We start from the raw sequence: 26,791 nt of genomic DNA on the forward strand, positions 1-26,791 counted from the left end.
GATGCCTCCAACTTAGGTTCATTAATAAATTGAGCTCCATCCCTTTCACATTTTTTTTTTTTTTTTTTTTTTGCTTATCTATCAGAACACTGCTTGTTACCTCTGGGTGCAGGGGGGAATCTATTGCTTAAATCACAAAACCTCAAGGAAAAAGCACATTACAGAGATTAACTTCCATCATAAAGGCGTGATTTAAATTCCTCTTGCTATGAGCCTCTCCACTTGCAGTCTCTTATTAAAACAATATACCATAGTAAGTAGTGGATGTTTTTTGCTTCTAATTACTTTGATTGAAATCTAAGCCAGACAAAAGTAAATATTTGATCATTAGTTAATAATAATTGCTGAAGATTTACTGTAAAGACATTTCATGCTCTCTCACCTACTTTACAGTGTAAATCGAACATGCTTACAACCAGATCATATTTTAAAACACATTATTTAGGTTACATGGTACTGCTTATACCCTAGTCTTTCATTTACTTAACAATGAGTGGTTTTAAAAGCGAAGTGAAAGCTGCAACTAGGTTGGGGATTTTCAGATATGCTGGTGACTTACACGGTATATATCAGATTCCTTTATTGACACTATGTAACTTTCATTCATACTCCAGACCGACCAGGGACGATTTACAAAGGCGGGGGAGTTCCAGCAACAGACAAGACAAACCGCTATCTCCTGCAGTCGCCCACCAGAGGAAACAGTATAAGGAAACTGAAAGAGAACCAGGAAGTTCTCCGGGAAAAGTGTTCATTAACTTTCAACAGCTATCAGATTTTTTAAAGGAGTCTCATTTAATTGCCTTTGGGAGGAAACATTATTAAGATAATTGGTGTGCTGATCTGGGAAGGTAGGCAGCTCTGCCTACCTCCAGCTCTGCAGGAAAACCCCCACAGCCAAACAACCAAGTTCAGGAGGAAGCCAGAGGACTTGAAATCCTCCTGCCCTAAACCGACTGATCTTATTTCTTTATTTCTCCGCCCAGATAAAAGTTTCCTACGCCCGGGAGGTGGTTATTCCTGGACGCTCGCAGCAGCTCTGCGAGAGTCGCGTAGCTGAGGCGGGAAGCCGAATCCAGGCAGGACGCGGGCAGCTGGGAAGCCCGGGGCACCGCGCTGTCACACGCGCCTCCGCCTGTCACTTACCGTTGCGAAAAGCGCTGGTCAGGGCGAGGGCGAGGGCAAGCGCTGCGCAGAGGAGCGGCAGCCCCCTCTCCATCCTCCCTTCGCCGGATCCCCAGGCAAACGCGGGAGAACGAGAACGTGCAGGGGAAATACACAGCAAAGAGGGGAATCTAAACAATCCGAAGCGCTCCAACTCCTCCTAGAGCCGTAAAATCCTCAGTCCGTCCTGGGGAAAGGAAAGCAGCGAGGCAATGCCTTGATTCCAGAGAAACGCGTCTCTTTTTGTGTCTCAAGTCGCCTGCATCCTGTCATTTAGCTCCGGTTTCCTCTCCCTTTTCCCACACTTGTTCCTCTTCCAGGAGCCACTGCCCGGGCCATGTCTCAAAAAAAAAAAAAAAAAAAAAAAAGGAGCTGGGAGGGGGAGGAAGGAGGGAGGTAGGGCGACGTACACCAAAGCCAATTTCCAGAAGGAAAAAAAAAATCCGGTTTGTTTCTGGACCGGTTGGAGCCGAGGAGCTGGCGCCCAGGGGAGGTCCGGGTTGTCTGCGGGAAGGAGAGGAGCAAGCAATGAAAAGATGAGCGGGAGACAGAGGAGTTTCACCAACTGCACCCCCGCCTCCCCCACTCCTCCGTCCTCCCCCTCCCCTTCTGGAGCCCTTCCCTCGCTTCCTCCCTCCCCTCTCCCCGCACTGGCTCGCCAGTAATTGCCTGACAGGAGACTAGGAGGAACAAGTTTCTCTCGGTGTGCTTTCCCTGTCCGTCTGTCTGTCTCTCTGGAGGCCCTGCAGGGATCTCCACGGGAAGAAAGGCTCTAGGAGTCTGCGCCCAGGGCGTGAGGAGGTGTGTGTTTCAGTAAGGGGTGTCGAGATCGATGCCAGCCTCAGGCTGGCCTACCTTGGCGTACTTGCTCTGGAACCCGCGAGGGAGAGCTGGGCAGCTCTGGGAGGCGAGGATCTTGCGGCCGTGAAGAGAGGAGTGCCCGGGAGGTGGCGGCTGCTTCTTGAAACTCTAAATCCGGGCCGGTGGCCGGGCGGTGAGGACAGTGGTGCCAAACCCCTGTCACTCCCCACCGTGCCAACCTGAGACTTGTGGTAGAAAGCAGCCCGCGCCCCTGGCCACCTCAGGTCGGGATTACAGGGCCAAAAGGAGAAACCTGGTTAGACCGAGAGACGCACCACTGAGTTGAACGAGCGGAGGCAGTGTCTCTGCCACGTAAAGCCGTGTCAGACCGCCCCGCCAGGCGAAGCCCAGCTTCAGCCTCCTCTGCCTCTCTGCCCGAAAACGAGCTCCCGGCTGGGTGTCAATAGCGCCCGGGTGCCCTCCGCATGCTGCGGACTTCATTGTTCCCCGAGATCTCGTGCTCTTCTCTCAGTGTTAGAGGGAACTCGAGAGGGTGGGAGGTGTTGGACTTTTTAACTAGGGGGCAGCCGCCGCCAGGCACTGTCCAGCCTTGCTTGTTTCAGAGCCCAGGAGTTCCAGGGAATTGGAAATTAGGAATCCGGTGGAGCTTTTCTGTGCATCCCAAGGGAGGGAGAAGAGTGACACAGAGAGGTGATCTTTACAGGGTCCTCACAGTGCCTTCTCCCTGCCACAGGCAATTACTGGCCTCAAAGTCCTGGCCCACCCCCACCTCCCACTGCCGTGAGTCCTCCGTTACTGCTGGACGCCCCCCAGTTCCATCCCCGAGGGCTTTCCGGGAACTGCTGCTGGAGGTGTATGCAGATATGAATAGCAAGGATAATTCAGGGAACAAACAGGTTGTGGGCACTGATCAGGCACTAACAGGGCTAAATGCCCACGGACCCCCCTCTGAAGGAGTTTTGGGGAGGTGAAAAGGTCATACGTCTTCTGGGAAATGGCGTTTATGTACACACCCCTAAAGCAGACCCTGCATCCTACCTGGTGCAAAGAGCTGGCAAAGGAGATTTAGGAATGTTGGCAAGGAGACTGGTCAAAGGTTTTGGCGGAAAGAACTAGGGTCATGCAGGGAGAAAGGACGCCCAAGGCGCGCAGGCCTCTGGCCAGGCACTGTCCTATCGCGGCTGGGCGTGGCGACGCGTGCCCTTCAGGGTGCAGGAGGGTTCCGGGCGGTGCCGAGTTGCACTCTTGGCGTCCGCACTCGCTGCTCTTCTGCTGCGGGTGGAGCCTTCTTTCTCTAACGCCTGAGTCCCTGATACCCTGCTGCCAACCTGCAAAGCTGGAGACTCAGCCCTCTGGGCGCCACGAGCCTGTCTAGTCCCCGAGCGCCTCCTTTCCCTCAGCACTTTCCTCCTCAAGAGCTTTCACTCGGGAGAGGCGCGGGTGGGAAGGGCTCACAGAAAGGCTGGGGGTCAAATGCCCCGGGCGAGCGGAAGGGATCGTAGCGGGGTCCCTGGCAGTCCTGGGCTGGAGCTGGAGGGCTAATTGGAAGCAAGGCGGGGACGCCAGCCGCGCCCAGCACAGACCCAGGGGAGCCAGCGCGGCGGAGTAAAGCCCGGGCGCCTGGTTACGACCCGCACGCGTAGCAGCCCTCCGGCTGTCCTCCTTAACCTGGCGCAGCCCCGCCAGTTCCAGCTGTGCGGGTCGAGGGGCATCATCACATTTCGGGTGACCCGAGCGACCTAAGTCCTGGGCTCGGAGGAACAGGCGCCTCTCTGGACCTGGCAGGTTGACAGTGAAGGGGCGCCGGGCGGGAGCAGCGGCCAGGGCGTCTGGGAGTCACAGATAGTCTCTATCTTACCGCTGGTACGCGCTCGCGCCCGGCGCGCTCGCTCCGGGGAGAGTGTTTCCTCAGGTCTGTGACTGCATGGGGTGAGCAAGGGGGCACAAGCGGGAGACTTGAGCTGCGTTGTTTTTAGAAAACTGCCTCCGATCTCTCTTCCCTTTTCCCTGCTGAGTGTGCATTTCCCAGCCTAGACCTGCCAGGCCAACAAATACATCCACGGATCGCGCACCCCGGGAGGGACAGATCCCCAGCCCCAACATCCTCTGACCTCGCCCCTCTGGCTTCCTCCCGCGGTTCGCTGTAAGGAAGGGCCGGCTGCTCCAGCGGGTTAACTCTCAGAAAACGTCTGTCTTTCCGACTCCCCAGCTGAACACTTTCGCCAGTCCTTCTGCAACCAACTAATAAGACATACACTATGTACTTTCCGAGAGGTATATTTAAATTCTTCCTCTGATTGTCTGGTCTTAAGTTATCTGCGGCTTTCCTGGACGCTTTGGTTTCCACACACAGTAATGAAACCCTACAGCACTGATTGATAATTGCTGGCTTGTTGCGTTGGTACAGAGCAAATTGTCCTTGCTAACATCTTTCTTTTGCTTTTGGATTCCAGTAACTGGTGAAAAGGGTCAGTTTTAGATTTCTGCAATTCCCCAGCAAGGGAGACAGGCCGACTTTACATAAGAATAAGTGATAGACAAAGGAAGAATTTGGCAGTACACCCAAATTGAATTTATTTTGGTCTCCGGAAAACATCACTTCCTTTTAATATCACGGTTCCTCATATTAGATAGGACCTAGTTTCACTGAAGGGAAGATTGATCTACCCCTCTCCCCCACAGTGCCCAGCAGAGGTCCTTAGTGGTGAATACCCAGCCTTATTGCCTCCAGTTCAGGGACTGCTACAGAAGTAAGGCAGATCTGAGGAGGGCTGGAACCGTGGCCCTTTATAAGAATGGGCTGAATGGTAAATGCTCCCTTTCTATCATCAAGTTCTCATTGATTTGTCAGAAATAAGATGAGATCCATTGCTCCCAGAAGGCCACTTGAGCCACTAACTTCCTCAAAGTACTTTAGATTGATGCAATATGGAGATTCATGTTGGTAGCTCAAAAGTGAATCAAGTATAGTCAAATTTTTTGTTTGTCTGCTTTGAAAACGAAGCTCAGGCATTTCAAAAAAACAGTACAGTAACATATTTTTAGGAGGAGCTAACCAACATTTGAAATGAAGGAATAGGAGAAGTGAAACAAGGAAAAGGTAAAAAACTAGCCCTTCTGTCTTCCTTTATAATGCAAAAGGTGTCTTTTGGGGTCTCACAGCTATCTCCTTAATTTGTATTAGCAGAGAAGGAAGAAAATAAACATGAATCTTTCATTTCTGATTCTTCATTTTTAGACTTTTAAAACTTATCTTCAAAAGTTTTCAAATACTGAACAAAAAACTACCATCTAAAATTTTAAAACAAATGTGAAGTTTTTGTAATACAGTGTATTCAATAACAAACAAGAGGAAGGAAGGGAGATAATGCTAAATTTTGTATCATGTTGGTGGGTTCAAAATGTTGGTGGCAGAAGTTAAGGCTAGGTTTTTAAACAGTATACTATTTGGAAGAATTATCTTAGATTATTCTGCTTTCATTGACCTTTAAATTAGGAAAGCTAAAATAATAGTAACAGAAACAGCAAGGTTAAAAATATCATTAGAAACAACATATTCTGATTTTCTAAAGAATTATCTTTTTGTAGAATGATCTTTAAATGTAAGCTGAGCAATTAAAAAAGGGAAGTGGCTACTCTCTTAAAATTTAACCATAGTTTTATGTAAATTGAGAACTAGATTTTAAGGAGTCTTGAAAGAAGTTAATAAAATAATTTTAAAAATATCAAATGAAGGGGCTGGGGATGTAGCTAAGTTGGTAGAGTGCTTGCCTCCCATACAAAAGGCCCTGGGTTCAATCCCCAGCACCAATACACACACACACACACACACACACACACACACACACACACATATATATATATATATATATATATATATATATATATATATATATATATTTGCTTGTTTCAGAGCCCAGGAGCTCCAGGGAATTGAAAATTAGGAATATATATATCAAACGAAGTCTTCAAAAGCACAGTTAAGAACTCTTTAATTTATCCTAAAATAATTTAATTTTGTTGTATTTTTATTAGATGAGTCTGGCTATTGTGTAGAGAATGGGTTATGAGTGGATCAAGGGAAGAAGTGAGGAGACTAATTATGAAGTAGCAACAGTAGAATCTAAATAAGAGCTTGAACAAGGACTATGGCAGTGCAGATTAGAAAAGGGTGCATTCTATGTGCATTTAGGAAATAGAAGTAATAGGATAAAGGTGAACATGCCAATGAAAGGGGGTTGTCAAAGATGACCCTTAAGATTCAAGTTTTTGTAACTGGATGTGTAGTGATAACTTTCACATAGACAAGGTACAGTGGAAGAAGGTTTTGGAAGGGGAATTTCCAAAAGGAAGTACTGGACAAAAATTGAGTACTGTGCTGATCAGCTTTCCATCCTTGTGATAAAAATACCTGAATCAGTCAACTTAAAGGGAGTAAAGTTTTATTTAAGCTGATAGTTTAAGTCCATGGTCACTTGGCTGCATTGCTTTGGTGGCACAGTATATCATGGGTGGATGAGGGAGGAGACCTTTCACCTCATGGTACACGGTAGCAAAAAGAGAGACAGGAAGGGGCTGGAGTCCCAATATCTTCTTTAGGGCACATCTAACTTCCTCCTACTGGACCTCACCTCCAAGGTTCTACTACCTGCTAGTAGTGCCACAGCTGGTGACCAAGCCTTTAGCAAATGGGCCTGTGGAGGATATTTTGGATCTAAATCATAGCAAATAACATTGAGAGTTCTGGCTGGATGAGGACTAAAATGCAATTGTACTTAATGGTGTGATGGTTACTGAGAGCTGATTTTACCAAGAGTCATTTCAGCAGAGTGAAGGAGGAGCAGGATTAGAGGCCAGATTAGAACGCACTAAGGAATCAGTGGAAAGCAAAGAAATAAAGACAATGCACGGAGAAAATTTGCTCTGGAAGTTTCTACGGAGGAAATAGACAATAGTTTTGGGAAGAATAAATGTGAAGGGAGGTTAATTTTTTGCTTGTTTTTAAGATGGGGTCCTTTTGAACATTCTTAAACATTGATAGGTAGAGTCCAGTTTAGGGAAATGTTGAGATTAAAGCACAGTAAAGATAATCAGGGTGTAAATAGCCTGAGAAGGCAAGAGTGTATGCAATCTGAAGCCCAGATGAATGAATGCAAAAAGATACAAGCATCTCTCTGTTGCAGCAATAGGAAAGGAGAACTGATGGGTATAATTCTAAGTAGGTTTCTTATTTTAGTTGAGGGCAATTTCTCTATACTCTTCCATTTTCCCAGTGAAGTACATCATGTATGAAAGGAAGGATAGAGGAAAGGTGCTGAAGGTCTCCAGTGGGCAGTGAATATTGACAGGAAAGACCAAGCTCGCCACAGAAGCCATTGTCAATTTTTTTTTTTTTTTTTTGGTGATGCTGGGGATTGAACCCCAGACCTTGTGCATGTGAGGCAAGCACTCTACCAACTGAGTAGAAACTGTCCAGTCCAGTCAATGTTGTTTTGATAATTTTCTAAGTTTAAAGTTGAGTTTGTGGCACATTTTGGGTAGAACATATCTTCCTAGAAAAGTTGACTAGTTTTTCATGCAATTCACAAACATCTGCTTAACTCATAATGAAGCAGGAATAATAATATTAATGGTATTATTTCAGCTTTAAGGCTTCAAATTAGAGTTTCAGGAAATGTATTTTTTAGACAAGGAATTTCTCTAACAATTATTTACAACAAATTAATGAACATATCAATTGATGTACAGGGAACGTGTCCCCCAAATAACTCTTTGCAATAAAAATGTCTTTCTCTCCCCATTCTTTTCCTTGTTCTTTATCTGCCCAGAAATATCCAAGGGAGAATTAAAGTTTTTTTTCTCTATAACCTATACCAGACATCCATATATTAATTTTATTTGTACAATTGATGCAAAATAGAACTAAAGTACTTCTCCAGTGGTAGATTCAGCATCATTATTGCACACATTTTCATGGGTACATATGACTTTTTAAAAATTGTTATATGATTTCTGGCCCTGATGATTCAGTCTAAGGATTTGGTTAGGTTTTCAGTGGGCATTCTTTTCAATAAAGCTTTTTTCCCTTCAATTAATTATGTTAAACCATCAGATTTTCACAGTGCTTTCCTCCTATGTAAGAGGTGATAAATTAACGTTGGTTGATTTTCATCCACACAATACATTGTTTCAATGGACTTGCTGTAACCCAAACACCTCACAAGAACAACTTAGAGGAGGAGAAGTTTAGTTTGGCTCACAGTTTTGGGGGATTACATCATGATCAGCCTTGCTCCATTGCTCTGGGTCCAATCATGGTGAAGAATGGTAGAGGAGTGCTGCTGCACGCATTGTGGCCAGGAAGTGGGGTGGGGAGAGGGCAGCAAGGGACACAAGATAAAATCCCAAGGAAATACCCGCAGTGACCAACCTCTTCTAGCCTCACCCATGTACCTAGAGTTACTACCCAATATAATTGTCCTTTCAAATTATTAATCCATCAAATGGACTAAGCCATTGATTAGGTCACAGATCTTATAATCTAATCACCTCACCTCAGAATGTTTCTGTATTAATACAGGAGCTTTGAGGAGGGGCACCTCATATCTAAAACATAACATTCCACCCAGCTTCAAAAAGCTCATGTCTAATCTCACAATGCAAAATGCATTTAGGCCATCTCCAAGAATTCACATAGTCTTAACTGTTCCATCATTGCCCCAAAGTCCAGGTCCAAAGTCTCATGTGAGACTCAACGTAAACTCTTGGCTATGAGACTCTGTAAAAATCAAAAGTTATTTACATATATCCAAATATAAATAGCACAGAGTAAACATTTCCATTCCAAAAGTGAGAAACAGGGGTATAGAAGAAAGGATGATACTAAAACGAGACTGAAAACCAGCTGGGCAAACAAGATAAATCCCCAAGGAAACGTGCCCAGTGACCAACCTCTTCTAGCCTCACCCATCGGTTTAGAGTTACTAGCTAATATAATTGTCCTTTCAAATTATTAATCCATCTTATAGCTCCTGGAACACACAGTGGTAAGATGTCATCTCCACAGTCAGTCCATACTTTAGCCTTGCCATTGTAGCACACATGGCCTCTCTCTTAGCTGGGCTTTCTTCAGAGCCCACAGCTTTCCTCAACAGATAGTGCACATTACTGGCATCTCTTAATTCTTGGGGCTTCCATTCTAGCTTCTCTTTCACCTTTACAAATTCATGCATCACACTCTCAGGGGCAGTCTGCAGGGATGCTGATCCTGTTATTCTTTGTCTGGCTTCCCAAACCTTCCTTTTAAATCTTGGTGGAAGGCTCCATGACCCAGTTCCAACATCTTGCATTCCTGCAGAACCAGTACCATGTGGATGAAGCCAATTTCTGTCACCAGCTTGAGCAGCAGCTGGGTTCCCTGGGAGTATGGTAGCAATGGCCTCTGAATGTTTTGGTGGCTGAGCACAGTGAAACAACTTCCTAGGACACTCCCACCCATGGGAGTAGGGTGCCCCCATAGTCTTTTCTGAAAGAAATTTTACTTTTACCCATTGAGACTGCAAGGTTTTGGTCTTACCAGTTCTTGAGATCCCTTCAGTCTTTCATATTATCTCTGTGAAAAGTACTTGTCATCTCTTTAGTGGCTGTGATCACTTTAACAACCATACCTTCTTTGTTCCCAATTTACTTGCTTTTTTTTTTTTTTGCCAAGCAGCAAGTTTTAAAAATCCTTCTCATTTGCTCTTTGCTTCTGGTTATCACAGTAAATCTGGCTGAAAGTTGATGACAATATCCATGCCACTGACTAAATGTTGTGCTGCTTTGAAATTTCCTCTGCCAGATTAATTACTATACACAAAAGATAAATTTTGCCAGAATATAACATAAATGGCCTCTAGTCCAATTCCCAATGCAGTCCTTTCCCATCTGAACCTTCATGAGGACTGTCTTTACTATCTACATTCCTATTGGCATTTTAGTCTTCTGAACTCCCACCAGAATTATCTATTAAGCTCTGCTTGCAACATTCTAAGACTTCTCAGGCCTATATATCCAAACTTTTCCAAACTCCTCCCACAAACTAGTTCCAAAAGCTTCTGAAACACATGGTCAGGTTAGTCACAGCAACAATCTCACTTCTTGGTACTAATTTCTATGTAGCCCCTATTTTAATCAGCCTTTTTATCTCTGTGACCAAAAGACCTGAAAAGAACAATGTAGAGAAGGAAAGTGTATTTTGGCTAACAGGTTCAGAGATCCAGTTCTTAGTTCACCTACTTGGTTGCTGCAGGCCCAAGGTAAGGCAGAACATGGTGGCAGAAGAGATGACAGAGAAACGGTGCTCTGTTCATGGTGGCCAGGAAGCAGAGGGTGAGGAGAGGAACTAGGGGAACAAGGAAGATAATCTCCAGGGCACACCCCCAGTGATCCACTTCCTCTAGCTACAACCCGCCTGCCTACAGTTACTGCTGACTACAGTAGACTTTTCAAATTATTAATCCATCACACAGATTAATCCACTGATTAGGTTAAAATTCTCATAATCTAATCTTTTCACCTCTGAACAGTTCTGTAATACAGGAACTTTGGGGGTGGATACCTCATATTCAGATTATACCAAGGAAGTCATGCATAACAGAACAGGAATTTTATATTTCAAGAAGTTTCTTTTTGGAGCTTTTATATTTTAGAAGCCTTCAGCCTGTTAATACAGTAGGTTACTTTTTGGCAGGCACATTTTCCTCTTTCTTAAATGATGATATAAACAGTCCAGCAGGGATGATACATCGTAATGCAGACAGCAAGGAAAAATGTTTGGTAAAAAAAAAATACTCATGAACATTTTTTTTCTTGATTTTTCCAGTATAAATATTACTTGCAGCTACTGAAAAGAACAGAAATGTAAAAGTTGAGATAGTAAAGTTGTAATGTGACAAGTGATAAAGCAAAATATATCAGTTTGCATTTTTAAATGCACAGCAAAAAAAAAAAGCAAGCACATATTGGGACTTTTGAATTTTAATTTTCATTCACAGAGTTCGAAACAGACCTGGGGTTTACCATCCTCTGAAGTCATTGTTTCTTCCCCTCATGCCACAAGTGGGAGAACTGAACTGAGGCTTATGGAGAGTTCCAATGCAGCAATTCTGTGATGGAATAAATTATGAGAAATGAATGTTTTGAATTTGGGTCTGTAGGTGACGTTAAAACTATGATAAAATAAAGCTAAATAACACAATTGGTTTATCTTCTTGAAAATTTACAGGAATTTCCATTAGTTTGTACTTTATGAGGTCAGATGGCATCCTTAAATTCATACGGTGCTATTTTGTCTAGCCTGTTGTACAAAATCACGTTCTCCAATGTAGCTCTTTTTTTTTTTCCTGCAAATATAAACCCCTTTGTGATTTCACAAGTTTAGTAATTATGTTGAGGCATGGACTAGATGTAGCCAAACATACTCAAATTTAACTCAAACTCAAATTTACTCAAACATACTCCAATTTAATGTTGTCTGCCACAACAAACTCCTGTCTCATTGATTTCTAAGACTCTTAGGACCTTCGTTTGAGAATATCCACTTTGAGTTTCAAAACAGTTATTCATCTTAGGTTCATCAAATCTGATTTTCTGTATTTGATATTTGTTCTGATTATGTCAAGTGAATTCCTATTATTATGCAAATATGTGGAGCAACTTTCACATTTCAGAGGGAGTGTGTTAAAAATTCCAGGATACATGATTGAGTAGTGTCAGGGTTTGTTGGCTGCACAGCAGGAGGCATAACCTGGATTAGCTTAAACAGTGAAGTGGTTTGATGGTCATGACTGGGAAACCAAGGAATAGACTGGCTTCATGCATAGCTGGAGCCAAAGGTTCAACTGATGCCAGTTAGCACAACATCATTCGTGTTTTCTTCTGAGTTGGTTTCCATCTCAAGGAAGTGCTCTCCGGGACCATGTCAAAGGATTAAGGACAGCTCCATGCTTAAGTGGTCCTTCAAAGCCATGATCATAAAGAAAGGATTAGGGGGACAAGATGGTTTCTTCCCCAGAATATGTAATTACCTTTAATAAAATTCTGACTTACTCCACTTGAGTTATGGATTATGTGTCTGTTCCTGGACCAGTCAGTTGTTCAGATAGATGGGGGTTACTCTGATCAGCCCACCTGGATGTGGCCATGAGAATGCATGGTAGACAGACTGCAGAGAGGCATCTAAGAAAAAATTAAAATTTGAATTTTGTTACCAGAAGAAATGGGAAGGGATGCCAGACTGTCAATAGACACAACAGTCCACAATTCATCGGCCGCTCTCTTTATTATCATTAGTTGTTTTTTTTTTTCAAGTGAGAATATATAAAACTTTTGGTTCTTAGTTTTTATTATGGTTAGCATTCATAGGCTGAGTTTGATTTTGCTTTGTTTTTAGTGTTTTTTAAAATAAAAAAAATCCAAATAGTATGAACCTATGATATTTGAAGCTAGTACTTCATTCAGGATCAATTGTCAGTAAAATTATAAAGCAGACAGCAGTGAATTTTTAAAATTTCATTTTCTTTTTGGTGTATAGTCTTCATTATTATTCTCCTCTCTGTCTCCTCACAAAGGCCTTTGAAGAAATTTATCGCTGGAAAGTGCAATACGTAACCCATTTTTAGAGGCAAGGAGATTTCTAGAAAATTTTTATAAGGATACTAGATTACAATTATAAATACTCATGTTGGAGCATACCATTGAACTCTGAAATTTTAAACTATCTTTGAAGGAAAAAATGAAGATTGGGGAGATTTCCACGCAGTTATGGCTTAATAATCATTTATAAAATAGGTAAATTTTCTTCAACAAGTGTTTTGAATGGACCACAATTGGTGGACTCCCAGTGAAGTTCACCAAATAGCAGAAATAAAATTGTAAAAGTAAAGACTTCGAATGACCTGTTTTTCAGCCAATGAGATATGTTTTCTTGAGATATGTTAACTATTGAAACAAAAGAATTACTTGACTATATTGAGATATATTTGAAATAGGCCCACACACATCTGTGGTGTAGTTTATTCTTTTGCAAATGTGACCTTTTTTGAAATTTTAAAATTCGTGCTTCAATGGGGATGGGAACATTATCAAGGAATCGCATCTATGAAAGTGGAGAGCAGAAAGCACAACCTACTTTCAGAGCACTGTGCTGGGAGTCCACTTCCTGCCCTCCTGCAACTCTGACCATGCAATTCTGATCATGTTGTTTTGTTGTATTTCCTCTAATTTGGTCTTGCAGAATCTCCTGGAGCAGGCCTGCCCTTGGTAGGGTTCCAGGGGTGGTGCTTCTGAATATTTATATGTGGTTTTCACAAGATATTTCGTTATCTGGTAGACAGCCTAATGTCTAAATATCTGACCTTTAAGCATTCTTCTCTCTCATAGAAAACTGGTTTATCCTGGTAGATGTTCCCATGGCTATTATTTGTTCTATGTTCAGTTTATTCCTTCCAAGAATAACCATTTTTCTGGAAGGACCCTGATTAGAGAGAATGTTAGGTTCAGGAGTGACAGTCAGATGAGACACAGAGAGGACGACTCAACAAAACACATGAAATAACAGAAGCGTTTTATTACTCACAGGTCCCAGAGGGAAGAGGGCAGCATGACTCATAAGACAATTGGGAAGGAGAAAAATGTCAAGGATACAAATGCATGCTCTACCAGTAGGCAGAGAACAAGAGAAAGAGGAGAGGCCTGCATGCCACAGCCTTTATTGAAGTCCAGGGCATTACTCCATCAGGTTTCCCGCAAGGTATTTCAACTGTCAGGTGTAGAGTGGGCAGGCACGAGTTCTGTGTAGGCCCACAGTGATTGAGAGGAGGTCACTGTAGCATATATGTGCAGTCTATTTGGGATGAGAGAATCTGTAGGGTAATATCATAGGTTGCATTTAACTATTCTATGGAAAGGTGGTCACTAGGAGGTGGATGCATAAGGTAGATCTCTGGATCAATCACCTTGAAGAACAAGGAGTAAGCAGAGAGCTGGAAATTAAGTCAAAGTGACTAAGCCCTGCTTCTGGTATGAGAAATCCAACTTACATTCCAAGTGGATGTTGAAGCAACATAAAACTATAGATTTGCAATTTACTTCATTCTGTTGGGCTTCCAGTGGTTTTTTTTCCAGTGTTTTCATCTATAAAATACAGGTGTTGAATTAAATGATCTTTCAGAACCTTTTCAGATGTAAAATTGAATAATTCCACTGTTTGGTGAGCAGTTAAAAAAAATCCAATATTGTGGAGTCCCTGAATATGTGGAGTACAATACCAGGATGTACATGGGGTAGCTCTCACCGACACTGACTCTCTCTGATATTTGAAATCTTCTAAGTATATTTTCTTTCTGAATTGTATGTGTTTCTAACACAGACCATGAAGTTCTGAAGTGAACCATGGAGACCGTGTCCAATATACTGAGAGTTGACAGTATGTCAAAAAATATGATAACAAAATAAAGCACTATTAGAGGAGTGACAGAAAATGACCAAGACCATAAAAGAAACAAAGAATCTACAGAGAACATGCAGAAACCCTCACCAGAACTCTTCCCGGCCTGAGTACTTTTAAGTATAAGGTAAGTCGGTAAGTATTACTATTCAACAGAGAAATAGGAGCATTTATTTCATGAAGAATCTTTGGAAATTAACTAAATTGAAACTTTTAAGAAAAAGATTTATTGAAAAGATATGGGTCAAACCACAGACATTGCTCTTTGTTTCTCTGATCATGTGTTGTGTTACTGGGAGCATCATGCCTCTGTGAATACTGTTAATGAAAATAGAATGTGCCATGATCTAGGTTTCTGCTTCTTCACTCCCAAGTTTGATCAGAAGACCAGGAACAAAGCACTGTTGGTGTTAGATTAAACAGCAGACAAAGAATAACACGTTTTGGTGGTGGCCCTCATTTTATATTATCTCTAGCTTTGGTAGCAGAGGTATATTATTTTTTTCAGAGTATTTTTCAGACCAATCTTAGACTTAATAGCCAACTTGCTCGTGAGGTTGGAAGCTCTACATAGAGAGTACCCTGCTTTTGATAAAGAAGGCTTTGGGGCAATTTTTGATTCTTCACACAGATATTGGATGGGCTCATACTGATTAAGCTGTGGCCATAGCAAACATTCTCAATATTATGAAATCCAGCAGGTGGATCTTGTTGCTAACATAAAAATATTCCTCAGCCACATGCTGTTCTAACACACAAGAGGAGAGCCAGAGTGGAGCTTCTTCATCTATCTGACAAAAGATATATTAGCTGTAATTTTGACAACCACATCAGTTAGTAGAAGTTGTCCTTGGAAAACAGCATAAATAAAATAAAGTTTTATAAAGACTCTCAAACATTCCACCTCTTCCTCCTGAGGCTGTAATGACTATTCTGCGTTTAAGATCCCTTTTCTTATTCTTTCTGAGTTTTCCCATTTCATGCTCCCTGGGAGTATCTCTATAAAATAAACCTGTAGAAAATGGGTAATGAGGAAATCGTTGCCTTAATTGAAGGTCACATCTACAAAGGTTCAGGTAGGTGTACTTTGGCTGATGGAAAAATCCCCCAGAGTGATATCCTGCTGCCCTAAAATAGAGGCTCAGTTGTAATTTGTTAGAACCATGTTGGACCTTGGTTGGCCTCTAACGCATGTCTTTCTTAATCACGACCAGGTAATTTTTATTACCAATGACTCCCTGCATTTGAAGGGGGAACAGGAAGAGCCCCCAAAGGCTTTCATAATTAAGCACAAACATTTTACAGTATTAAGTTAAAGTCACACAGCTTCCAAATCCTTTAGTGTTGAGTTCACATGTTCTATACAATTGTGACCTTTATTATGTCCTTTTCAATTCCAGCCAGATCAGTATTGAGACTAGGCCTTGTTATTCCCCACCCCCTCAATCCCCACCCCCAGCATTTTTCTTTTAAAGGATGGACTAAGAGAGGTATTTGTTTGTTTGCTTGCTTGCTTTTCTTTTCTTTTTGTTTGTTGTCAACATGCTGTGTTGACAATAGTTTTAGCCTAAAACAAAGAGGACATTCTCAATACAAAAGATACTATACTCTCAATAACTTGATTTCTGAAGCCTCGAGGATTCTGGGATCAACTGACTGAAATATAATTATGTTATAGGTGTTCTCAGGACATCATTATTTGCTACTAGTTTCACCTAAAAGCCTTCTTAATTTCTTTTTCTTTTTTCTTTGGCCCATGGGTTTTCTCCTTCTATAACTACAACTATTAAATATACACTCTCAATATTTTAGTTTTTCTTCTTTCCCAGTGGAATATTTTCAATTCCATAATTTAAGCTTCTGCTGCTTATTTTGGTAGATGATTATTATGCCTGGTCCCTGGCCTAGGAATTTAGGTATCTGTTCCAAAATCAGTTGGTTAGAACTGTATATGGTTTCCCACAGCAATGACATCACAAAGGATAGGCCAAATAGGACAGTTTATTAAGATATTTTAGACTCACACATAGCTGACCTTTAATTATTGGCAGCTCTGAGCTGTCAGATCTCTTATGACCTTGACCCTAGTTATTTTTTTTTTTAAAGAGGGGTAAGGAAGCAAGTCAACTGGGTACTGATGGGGGTAGGTTTTGAAATTTTTTCTTTGTCAACTGGCTTGCTCTCATGGGATTGCAAGGAGGAATGTCCTCAATAGTTGGTCTATAAAGTGATAGCTAGATAGGGGGCCAACAGTGTGCATAACTCCTGACGGGAGCGGCCCTAACAACTGAGCTCATTGATTTGAAGAGGGTTATAGGCACTGGGTATCTGTGATGGGTGTGAAAAGGTTTTGGGGACTAGGGAGGGCAGTTGTTAAGGAGCAATTGATTCTAATTTATACATGGCTTATTTAGAAGTTAGGGCCTGTCTTATTCAATGAGGTCCAAATTATGACTTTTAAATCAACCACATTTCATATTATTGGATCATTTGATGCTTTCAAAGACTTGATGTACTCTCATCATTTTCCCCTAAAAATAAGGGCACATATATCTCTTTTCTTCAAATCATGTTTTCGTGTTTTTGCTTCTGGATGAAAATGGTTATGTACAACAAACTCTTTTTAAATTGTCAAGCATAGATTTGGAGGGCTATTATCATTATCCTATATGCTTCCTTTCATGACTCAGAAATATTTCACTTAGCCTTAAAAAATAGAACAATAATGCATTCAAGTATAAAGTCAATTGCTAAGTGACCCATATAGTTTTTGCTTGAAAATTATTATATTGTGCTGTTTGTAATATCAAATCACCATTATTTGGAGGCAAAAATCATCATTTCAAAGTATTCTCAACACTCTAGCAGATATTTGGAAACTATTACCCCCAATCCTGCTTTAATTTTTCAGTTGTGTTATTACTGACAACTGTTTGGTGAAATCTTTATGATTGCTTCTCTTGTCTTATCTTTGAATGCTATAGTTTAGAAATATTTAGACAGCTTGCTGTTATGACTTTTATATCCTTCCTTGAGGCCATCAGAAAGGCCAGCTCCTTTGCCAAACACCAACTTGATATTTCTTATGTCCAGGATGGAGTTTAGAAGACCTGGATGACATGATCAATAAGCCATTTTGAGAATTGCTCAGAACTTCATTTTATCTTTCTCTCTTTCTTTTTTTTTTTTAAACAACCTTTAAAATCAGAAATCCTGGCATAGCACTTTCCAACTGTGCCACAGAAGGACATAAGGATGTTGGTGCTTTTTCCTGTCTATTTTTGTTCCCTACCAAATCACAGCCCTAGAAGGGAGCTTTAGAAGTCATCAATCTGTTCCGTTGCCTTCATGCTCAACATCACAGAGGAGAGATAATCGACCCTGTTCTAAAAGGCTTGCCAGTGGAAAGTATTTCAAAATTAACCAACAAATATTTTGCCTACTTATGTACATGGAACAATATGGAAAGAACATGAAAAACTCTATGGCTTTCTCAATACCTCCAAGAATTTTACATTTCTTTTGAAAAGAACAGATACACAAATGAATTCAAAGCCACTGTCAAACATTCCTGAATTTGGAGATCTTGATGGAGTAACTTCTTGACCATTGAAAATATGCATTCCTGACATTCTTGCCATTTAATCTTATAAGTCATCATAGGAAAATTCTAATTGCTAATAAATTCCTCCCAGTTCTAAATTCTAAAGTCTCTAATGCATAATTGTTAGGTCTGCAGGGGCTAAATGACTATTTTAGAAGTAGTCTGGATAACACATTTGGCTTTACCAATTACAACAGTGTGGTCTCAAGCAAGTTACTTAAATGTTTTTTACTTTTAATTTCATGTGTGTAAAATGGCAAAACAAAATTGTTATCTACCTTTTGGGTTGGGTGAATTACATGTTGAATTTTCAGAATGGTGCTTGATATGGAACAAGTACATCTCATGTTAATGGTATTTGCAACAGTCAATCACTATTTGACTTTTACATTTAAAGTCTCCATTCCCCTCCTTCCTTCTGCTTGCTCTTTTTCAGGTGAAACCTTTCCATTTGCGTGATTAATGATAGAACTGTTCAACTATTGGTCACAAAATAGGATTTCATAACTGACTCAGTCCTCCTCATTTTTTAATGTTACCTTTACTCCAAATTGAAAAAGTGACTCGATTATTATGTTCTAAATATTCCCAAGTTTGTGAGATGTTTCAGTCAAAAAAAAAAAAAAGGCAAATAAAAAACTGCCCTACCCCTCAAAGATTTTGTTATATGAAAGACAGACACATAAACAACTTTCTTATTTACTAAGTGTGAAGGGGAAAATGTGGATTGCCACACATTTGAGAGAAACCTGCTGTTGAAAGAAAAGCAACAGAAAGGATAATGATCCCCCAGAAAAAGAGAGAATTCAGGGGGTGAAACAGAAACTGTAGTGGACACACTCAGAAACACTTGAGAAGATACTGTACCTCAGGATGGGGAAGTGCACAAGAGAGGGAGCAACATGACTTGAGTCTCAAGAGGTCACCTATGTCAGATAATAGGTGGTCATTTTATTGGTAGTGTTTTTCCAAAGTTCAAGTTTGTTCTGAAATTTGGCTTCTAATTTTGTGAAACTCTTCAGTTGACCCACAACTGTAACCATCATTCCGCCCCCGCATGTGTGCTCTTTCACAAATCCATGGTCATTGGTGAATTCCTAGTGTTAGCACATCAAGTTCTTTGGAACATATTCAGTTTCATTCCTTACTGGAATGCTGTGTCAGTGTGGGTGTGTGCATGCACATCCATGTAGAAACACAATACCATGGTTCTGTTCTGCTTTAGAAAGTCCTATCTCTTCAGCTATGAATGTACTGTAGCATATAAGATAAAATGATGTTGGCATCTGAGAACTGTAAAAATTATCTCAACTTGCTGATGAGAAAACTGAGGTCTAGAAATGTTTCCAAAGGTTATTTAGGAGTTACTATCAGGCTAGAAGCCATGGATGGGCCTAGAAAAGCAGAGTATACTGTTAGTAGGAAAGAGGCTTCTGGGATGTGTGGGAATTGACATGGCAGAGTTGGTTTGCTTCCATTTGTAGGCTAGAGGGAATTATGTCAAATGTCAGTAAACTATTTTAGGCATAGATGCTTAGGGTTTGTTTGGTGACAGTGAGTAGACAATAGAAATATTTCTAGAAGAGAATATGAGATTGTAACTTGCATAAGAATGATCATTGATGCCAAAAAAGTTTATACTTTGTCCTATAAGCAACAAGGAGTAACCTAGGGTTCTTTAGAGTTTGAGGAAAATGTATCTTATGTCATTAAATGAGATTGATTATGTTATAAAACAGGAGACACAGAAAGACTAGCTGGTGCCTTTAGAACTAAGAGTGAGGGAGGCTAATATTCTCTTCAGGAATTGTTTTTCTATTTGGAACCAATACATAATAAGACATAAAGAAAAAATTCAAAAAGACATTTTGTCTTGTTTTTTAAGTGACTATAAAAGGAATATAGTGAGTTTTATTTTTTCCCCTAAATATGTTTTGACCTTCTTTCTGCTTAAAGCACAGCTGGTCTTTTCTGGCTTCCCAGACATTCTTTTTCCTAGTTCTTTTTCCAACTGTATTATTGATATCATGTCTTTCTCTCCATTTCTCTCTCTCTCTCCCTCTATCTCTCATTTTCATTTTGTTTCACAGTGATCTCTGTAATTCCACCCTTAGCCCTCTTTTCTTACCCCTCTAAACTCTCCTGGTTGAACTTGGTCATTTCCTGGGCTTCAACTCCCACCTACTCTCTCTGATTCCTCAATTCATCATGATCTTTCAACTGAACTCCCATTTCATATTTTTATTTCAATGGGCCACAGTCTATTCAAATCCAAATAATCTCCCCTCATTCTTCAATCCACTTGTCCTAACTTTTATCCTTGATATCTTCATGTTGATTATAATTTTCATTAAAATTGTAATCAAAACTGAAAATGTGGAAATGTCTGTGGATGTCCCTGTTTTCTTCACTGTCTCCCCTCTTCTCCTACTTTTGTTTCACAAATCTCCTGGAACATCTTTAGTGGTTTCTCCCTGGGTACAGGATAAACTTCACACCCACTGTGGGACAAATGCATTCTTGAACAGCCTGGTCTTCTGTTCTTTCGAGAACCATCCAGTGCTAGCTCACCCAGAGCCTCCTCTTCTTTTAGGAACATGCCTTTGTTATGTGTTCACAAGTTGAGACTCTTCATTCTTTAAAGACCAACTACACTATCAGCTCTCCTGCCAAATCTTCCCAGACCCACTGGCTGGGCTTAGTCCCCCAACTCTCTGCTCTCCAGTATTTTGTTAATTCTCCTTCTTAATTGGTGTTCTGATGATTGATATGATTTCTGCTTCCTTTATGACATTGCAGAATTTTTTAGAAAATAGGCCTAATCTTCCTGTCTCTGCATCCTAGACCCTAGCCAAGTGCTATGTATAAATTTGTTACCTTGAATAAAAGAAATAAGGGAAAGGGTTGGGTATGGTGGTGCTTGCCTGTAATATCAGATACTTGGGAGATTGGGGCAGAGGATCACAAATTTGAATTCAGCCTGGGCAACTTAGCAAGATCCTGTCTTAAAATAAAAGAAGGTGCTTTTAAAGTACTTGCCTAGTAAGTGTGAGACCCTGTGTTCAATCCTCAGTAGAAAAAAAAAAGAAATAAAAAAGGAGGATATTTCATTTCTGATAGTATCATCCTAATTAATGGAAGGCCTGGGAGGAGAGCTGATTTATAATAAGCATCTACTTTGTGCCATCTACTACTAAATGTGGTTTATATATTCTCTCATTTGATCCTTGCAGGGACTTTATAAGATTAACATTATTATCCCCACTTACATATTACTCATAAATGAAGTTCAGAGAATTTGAGTCACCGGCACACTAATTTATAGATTCCAGGTCGTGGAATTCAATGAACACTAGGACAAACACTCAAATTAACTTGATGTTACCCTACAGCCATAGACATATTTAATGAGAAAAGAATGTGAAGTGGTTTGAGTTTTATGGAAAAGCTATGTAAATATGTAATGCCATTTTCCTAGTCAAAACCTGTTCAATAGCATTGCTTTTGCAAACCAGCTAAATTCTAATTCCTCAGGCTTGCATATAAGAGCCTCAAAACTGGGCAGTGCTAGGCATTTCTGTTCTTTCCTCCCATTACTTCTACCTAAATGTTGTGTCCAGTTGCACTTCACTCTGGATGTCCCTGTCTTCTGTCTTTCTATCTTTGTTTACTCTCTCCCATCGGGGAGGTACTTTGTCAGGAATATAATTGCACTGCTAACTAACTACTTAGGCTTATCATAATTAAGTGTATGGTTTCCTTAAGCTTTTCAAAAAATTATTATTATTTTTTGTATCAGAGATTGAACTTAGGGGTGCTTCACCAGTGAGCCACATGCTCAGCCCTTTTTAATTTTTTATTTAGATGTATAATCTCACTATGTTGCTGAGGATCTCACACAAGTTGCTGAGGCTGGCTTTGAATTTTTGATCCTCCTGCCTTACCCTCCCAAGCTGCTGCACTACCGTGCCTGGTAAATTATAAAATTTTTGAAATACAGTTGTTTGTTTTGTTTTGGTGCTGGGGATTTAACCCAAGAACTCACACATGATAAATATTTACTCTACAACTGAGATATGCCCCAACCTGGAAAATTAATTTTTTGTTGTTTTATATTTTCTTTCTTTTGAATTATTTTAATTGGTGAATTATAATTACATATAATGGAATTTATTATGCCATATTTGTGAAAAATTAAACTCTAACTGGACCATCATTGCAAAGACTGGTTCTCTGGTGGCTCAAGAGTTTTGTTATTGTTGTTGTTGTTATTGTTATTATTATTATTATTATTATTTTGCAGTGCTGGGACTTGAACCAGATACTCACACATACTAGGCAGATGTTGTACCATTGAGCTTCATCTTTATGGCAGAATCTTAAGCTAAAATAATTCTCAAAGAAAAATATATTCACTTCAGTAAATTAAAAAGAAAGATAACACTTTCATCAGTTCCTTGGAAACATTGCTAAAACTTAAGGATGTAGAGAGTTAGTTTTCTGGTGTTCTTTCTTTCTTTTTAAATAGCCCATCCTAAGCAACTGTTCCAAACAATCTTGCCACATTCATTAACTTGCTAAAGTTTCACTCAACTGATTCTTCTACTTACCCCTCAGTTCACTTGCCCAGTGTAGTTAGTGATAGCCCTGGTTTTGCCAAAATATCAGGCTCATCCCATTCATCTGCATGCTGGATGGAGTCCAGGATTAGCCACAACTCTGTTTAACCTAGTTTTCAGTCAATCTGTGGACCGGCATACACAGTACAATAATCACAGAGCTGCACAATGGAGTATAATGTACATTTCCTAGCACATTCAACTCTAATTTTTTATTATGATTCACTAACTTAGGGCAGTGAGTGGGAGAGAGCATCTCTAAGATGATTGAGGCACAGCTGTTGGGTGGATGCTCCCTAAAAATATAAACCAGAGGATTGGGGCTGACCTCAGGACCAGTCCAGTGCTGCCATTCTCTGGGAGAATGTCCTCCATTCCTTCCCACCTCAGTGAATCTACATTTGTTCACATATTTTCCAGAAGGTTAAGTCTTTCACAAGTTGTGTGTAAAACTTGGAAGTGGGTTTTGATTCCTCTGGATGAGCCACAATAAACGTGTGACATTCAGAGAAAAAGCACATTAAAATTATGCCTATTGTTTGAACATTATGGGTCTCTTCCTTAGGGAGTGTGTGAAATCTCTTGAAGGAGAAAAAGAGAAAAGAAGGGGAAATTTAAAAATGAAAATAAAATGAGTCAGGGTAAAGAGAGTTGTCATATTCATGACCTGTCTACACTCGCTACATTCAAAGCTCTCTGACACGTGTATTTATTTATTCATTTGTTTATATATTTATGGGCCAGTCATTCAGAAGCTAAGCCTGACCATATCTGAACATGTTTGGCACAGCAACTGACCTGATTTTATTGTGAGTCTATTACTAGTCTTTATTTATCCTACTCAGTGTGCAAATGCATGATGTTGCTATAGGAATACTAATTTGATTAGAAGGAAGTACCCTGAACCTCACCAGAGTGTTATGTAACAAAAGGCATAGGCACCATATTTATTTTGTGAAATGTAAAAAATTCTGACTAGTGAATACATTTGGCCACATAAACTTTGAAAACTGCTTCTGTCCTAAAATGCAGGATAAGTGATCTAACTCTAGAATCCCAGGCCAGCAATTCTTTGTTTTTAGTGGGGGCCAGAATGGGGGTCAGGTATCAGAGATTGAACTCAGGGGCACTCAACCACTGAGCCACATTACCAGCCCAATTTTTGGGGGTTTTTTTTGTATTTTATTTAAGAGACAGGGTCTCACTGAGTTGCTTAGCGCTTTGCTTTTGCTGAGGCTGGTTTTGAATTCATGATCCTCCTGCCTCAGCCTTGCAAGCCGCTGGGATTACAGGCATGCACCTACTGTGCCTGGCCCTACACCAGCAATTTTTAAATGTTATCAGGATTTTAAATCTATTAATTCCCTTCCTTCTTTCCTCATCATCTCTGCTATGGTTTGGATATGAGGTGTCCCCCAAAAGCTCCTCTTAGTGCAGGACTATTCAGAGGTGAAATGGTTAGATTCTGAGATCTATAAATTAGTCAATCCTAGTTTGAGTGGACTAACTGGGTGGTAACTGCAGATAAGTGGTTGAAGGAGGTAGGGTCACTAGGGGCATGCCCTGAAGGTGCATCTTCCCTGTGTCCCCTTGCCCCTTGTCTTTATCTCTGCTTCCTGACCTCCCCACGAGCTGAGCAGTTCTGGGCCCTTCACCCATGATGCTGCCTCACCTTGGGTTCAAAGCACTGGAGTCAGCCATCTGTGAACTGAACCTCTGAAATTGAGCCCCAAATAAACTTTTCTTCCTCTACTGTGACTCTTGTTAGATATTTTGGTCACAGTGATGAAAGAGCTAACAAAACACTCCTTAATTTCCATAGCTCATCATCAATTTCACTTCCATCATTTTTTTGCCCCTCCTCTCTTCTTTTCACTTGCCTGGCGTATCTCCATTCCCATTTCAACCAATTCTCTGTCTATCCCATGCTGTCACCCAAACTGCTGAAGATGTTTTGAGAAACATCACATAATTGTGCCGGCTGGTTTCGCTTAAATTAATAACCACAGTCTTTACTGGACATTGTTATGCTTTACTATTTTACTTCTCTGTTGTTGTTATTGTTGTTGTTTTCAAATTTATATGACTATGGTGAATCTTCTTACTCTCTGTCTTGTCTATATTCAGGTACCCGTCTTGCTCAGATTATTCAATTCATACTTCACTGTAAAAATAAAAATAGGAAGTAAAAATGATTAATTCATCTTCCATCCATAAAATCTGAACAACCCAATGGCATCTGTAACCATGTGTGGTGTACTTCCAATCTCAGTTGGACTACCCTTGCTCCTGTCTAAAGCCATTCCCTCTAATTCTGTCACCCCTCCTGGCCTTCTCAAGGGCTTCAGTCCTATAGTTATGCTGTCTCTCTGCCCAACCTACATCATCCATTTCCTCTGGCACCAAAACATGCCATTGTATTTCCCATATCCTTTCCAACTCTCAAGCTCCTTCTTTTGCTTTCACCACACACATTTTAGGACAGAACGTGTCAACATCTCTTCCTCCACATTCTCTCCTCATCGAAGTCACCACCATACCACTGATATTGCTCTTATCTGGATCCCCAAAGATCTATAGCCATAAGGTGAGCAGCTTTGCTCTGCCATGCCTCTCCATCGTGGTGTGCTTGCTCACTGTAGACCCAGAATCAATAGAGCCAGCTGAAATGAACTGAAACCATGAGCCCCAATACATCCATCCTCCTTTAAGTTGGTTTTCTCAGGCACTTAGTTACAGCAATGGGCAGTGAACACATCCCCATTGCACGTACAATAATTCTGCCCTTTGCCTTGGTTTACGGAGACTCTGGTAATCCAGGCCCTGTCTCTCTGACTCCCATTCCTGCCATCCTCCACACTCTCTCTGGCGATCCCCAAGCCATTCTGCCTGATACCTCTTCTTTACATTCCTCAAGCTCATTGCCACAGCAGGGCTTTGGAATGTGCTGCTTAACTTTGCCTATGAATTTCTCTCTTAGATTCCTACAGGGCTGATTCTTTTTCATCTTTCAGTTTTCAATTTAAAAACCACTCTTTCATTCATTCTGCATCACATCCCTCTGTGAGACAGAAATTTACATCCTTGTTGGTGCTTAGACTTCATTCATATGCAGTTAAAAGTGAGTTTTGTTTTTTTCTTGAATCTGACTGAAGTCCATTCATTTCCTCTCTGTTTACACTGCCATAATCCTAACAGGAGAGACTTTCCACTTTTGCTTGGGCTAGAGTAGTAGCCTATCAGCCACCTCCCACATTTATATTTGTTTCTTTCTAATCTGTACCCTTCCAATAAAACAACTGTCTTACTCCGGTAACTTTAGTAGCTTCTCATTGCTTTTAGGATGAATTTCAGAATTGTTAACGGCATCTCCAAGTCCCTCAGTGATGTGGCCCTAGTGTTTCTCTTTTGCTGCACTTAAGTGATCATTGAATTCCTTAAACATTTCACAACATTTTTCAACTAAATGTGCTTTTTTCTGAATTTACTCTTTCCTCTACTTGAACTCCTGCCTATCCTTTATGTTTTAGCTTAGAAATCATTTTTAAAAATATTTTTTTCTGATACTCTATCCTGCTCTTCCAAACTTTGCACCCAAACTGGATTTGCCCCTTCTATGACACAGTGTTCACAGCATCCTGTGCTTCTCATACACAGTACATATTGGTATTATGTTTAATTCATTTATCTTCAATGCCATCTCCCTTTCTAGACTGTATTTCTGCAGCTATAACATCATGGTAAATGACTCTGGGACCAGATTTCCTTGGCTTCAAATCCTGGTTTCTTTTCTTCCCTAGGTATGTGAATTGGAATGATGATTTAGACTTTCTCAATACAAAATTATGGTAATTATGATACCTGCCATATAGAATTGTTTAAGGTTTAAATGAGTAAGCCAATATAAAACACTTAGTATAGCACCTGGCACACAATAAATACTCAATAAATCATCATGATTGTCAGTAGTGTTATGAGGGCTGAGATTAGGTCTGCCTTCATCATAGCACATCCAATAAGTATTTGTTGAATATGTAAATAATATTTTTCGTGAGTCAATTAAAACTAGAGGCAACTCTATTAAATATATAGATA

The 26,791-nt window shown here is 40.6% G+C and overlaps 1 protein-coding gene and 1 long non-coding RNA gene across 3 annotated transcripts in view; one reads left to right on the forward strand and one right to left on the reverse strand.

The window, feature by feature from the left end:
- The window catches only part of Nrp1 (neuropilin 1), a 141,707-nt gene extending 139,543 nt beyond the window's left edge, over positions 1-2,164 (reverse strand). The window contains exons 1-2 of one of the 2 annotated variants that reach the window (XM_026405168.2): positions 2,020-2,164; positions 1,147-1,668 (exon numbers count right to left, since the gene is read on the reverse strand). In XM_026405168.2, coding sequence (XP_026260953.1) covers positions 1,147-1,219 — 73 coding nt within the window. In that variant the 5' untranslated portion in view covers positions 1,220-1,668; positions 2,020-2,164. The remainder of the gene's footprint in view (positions 1-1,146; positions 1,669-2,019) is intronic. The other variant, XM_026405167.2, reaches the window with a different exon arrangement.
- A 1,878-nt stretch (positions 2,165-4,042) lies between these two features.
- The window catches only part of LOC113194190 (uncharacterized), a 43,092-nt gene continuing 20,343 nt past the window's right edge, over positions 4,043-26,791 (forward strand). The window contains exons 1-2 of the long non-coding RNA XR_003302243.2: positions 4,043-4,260; positions 14,396-14,600. This is a non-coding gene — a long non-coding RNA (uncharacterized LOC113194190). The remainder of the gene's footprint in view (positions 4,261-14,395; positions 14,601-26,791) is intronic.

The sequence above is a fragment of the Urocitellus parryii genome, chromosome 9 (genome assembly GCF_045843805.1).
Source record: "Urocitellus parryii isolate mUroPar1 chromosome 9, mUroPar1.hap1, whole genome shotgun sequence".
Classification (NCBI taxonomy): Eukaryota; Metazoa; Chordata; class Mammalia; order Rodentia; family Sciuridae; genus Urocitellus; species Urocitellus parryii.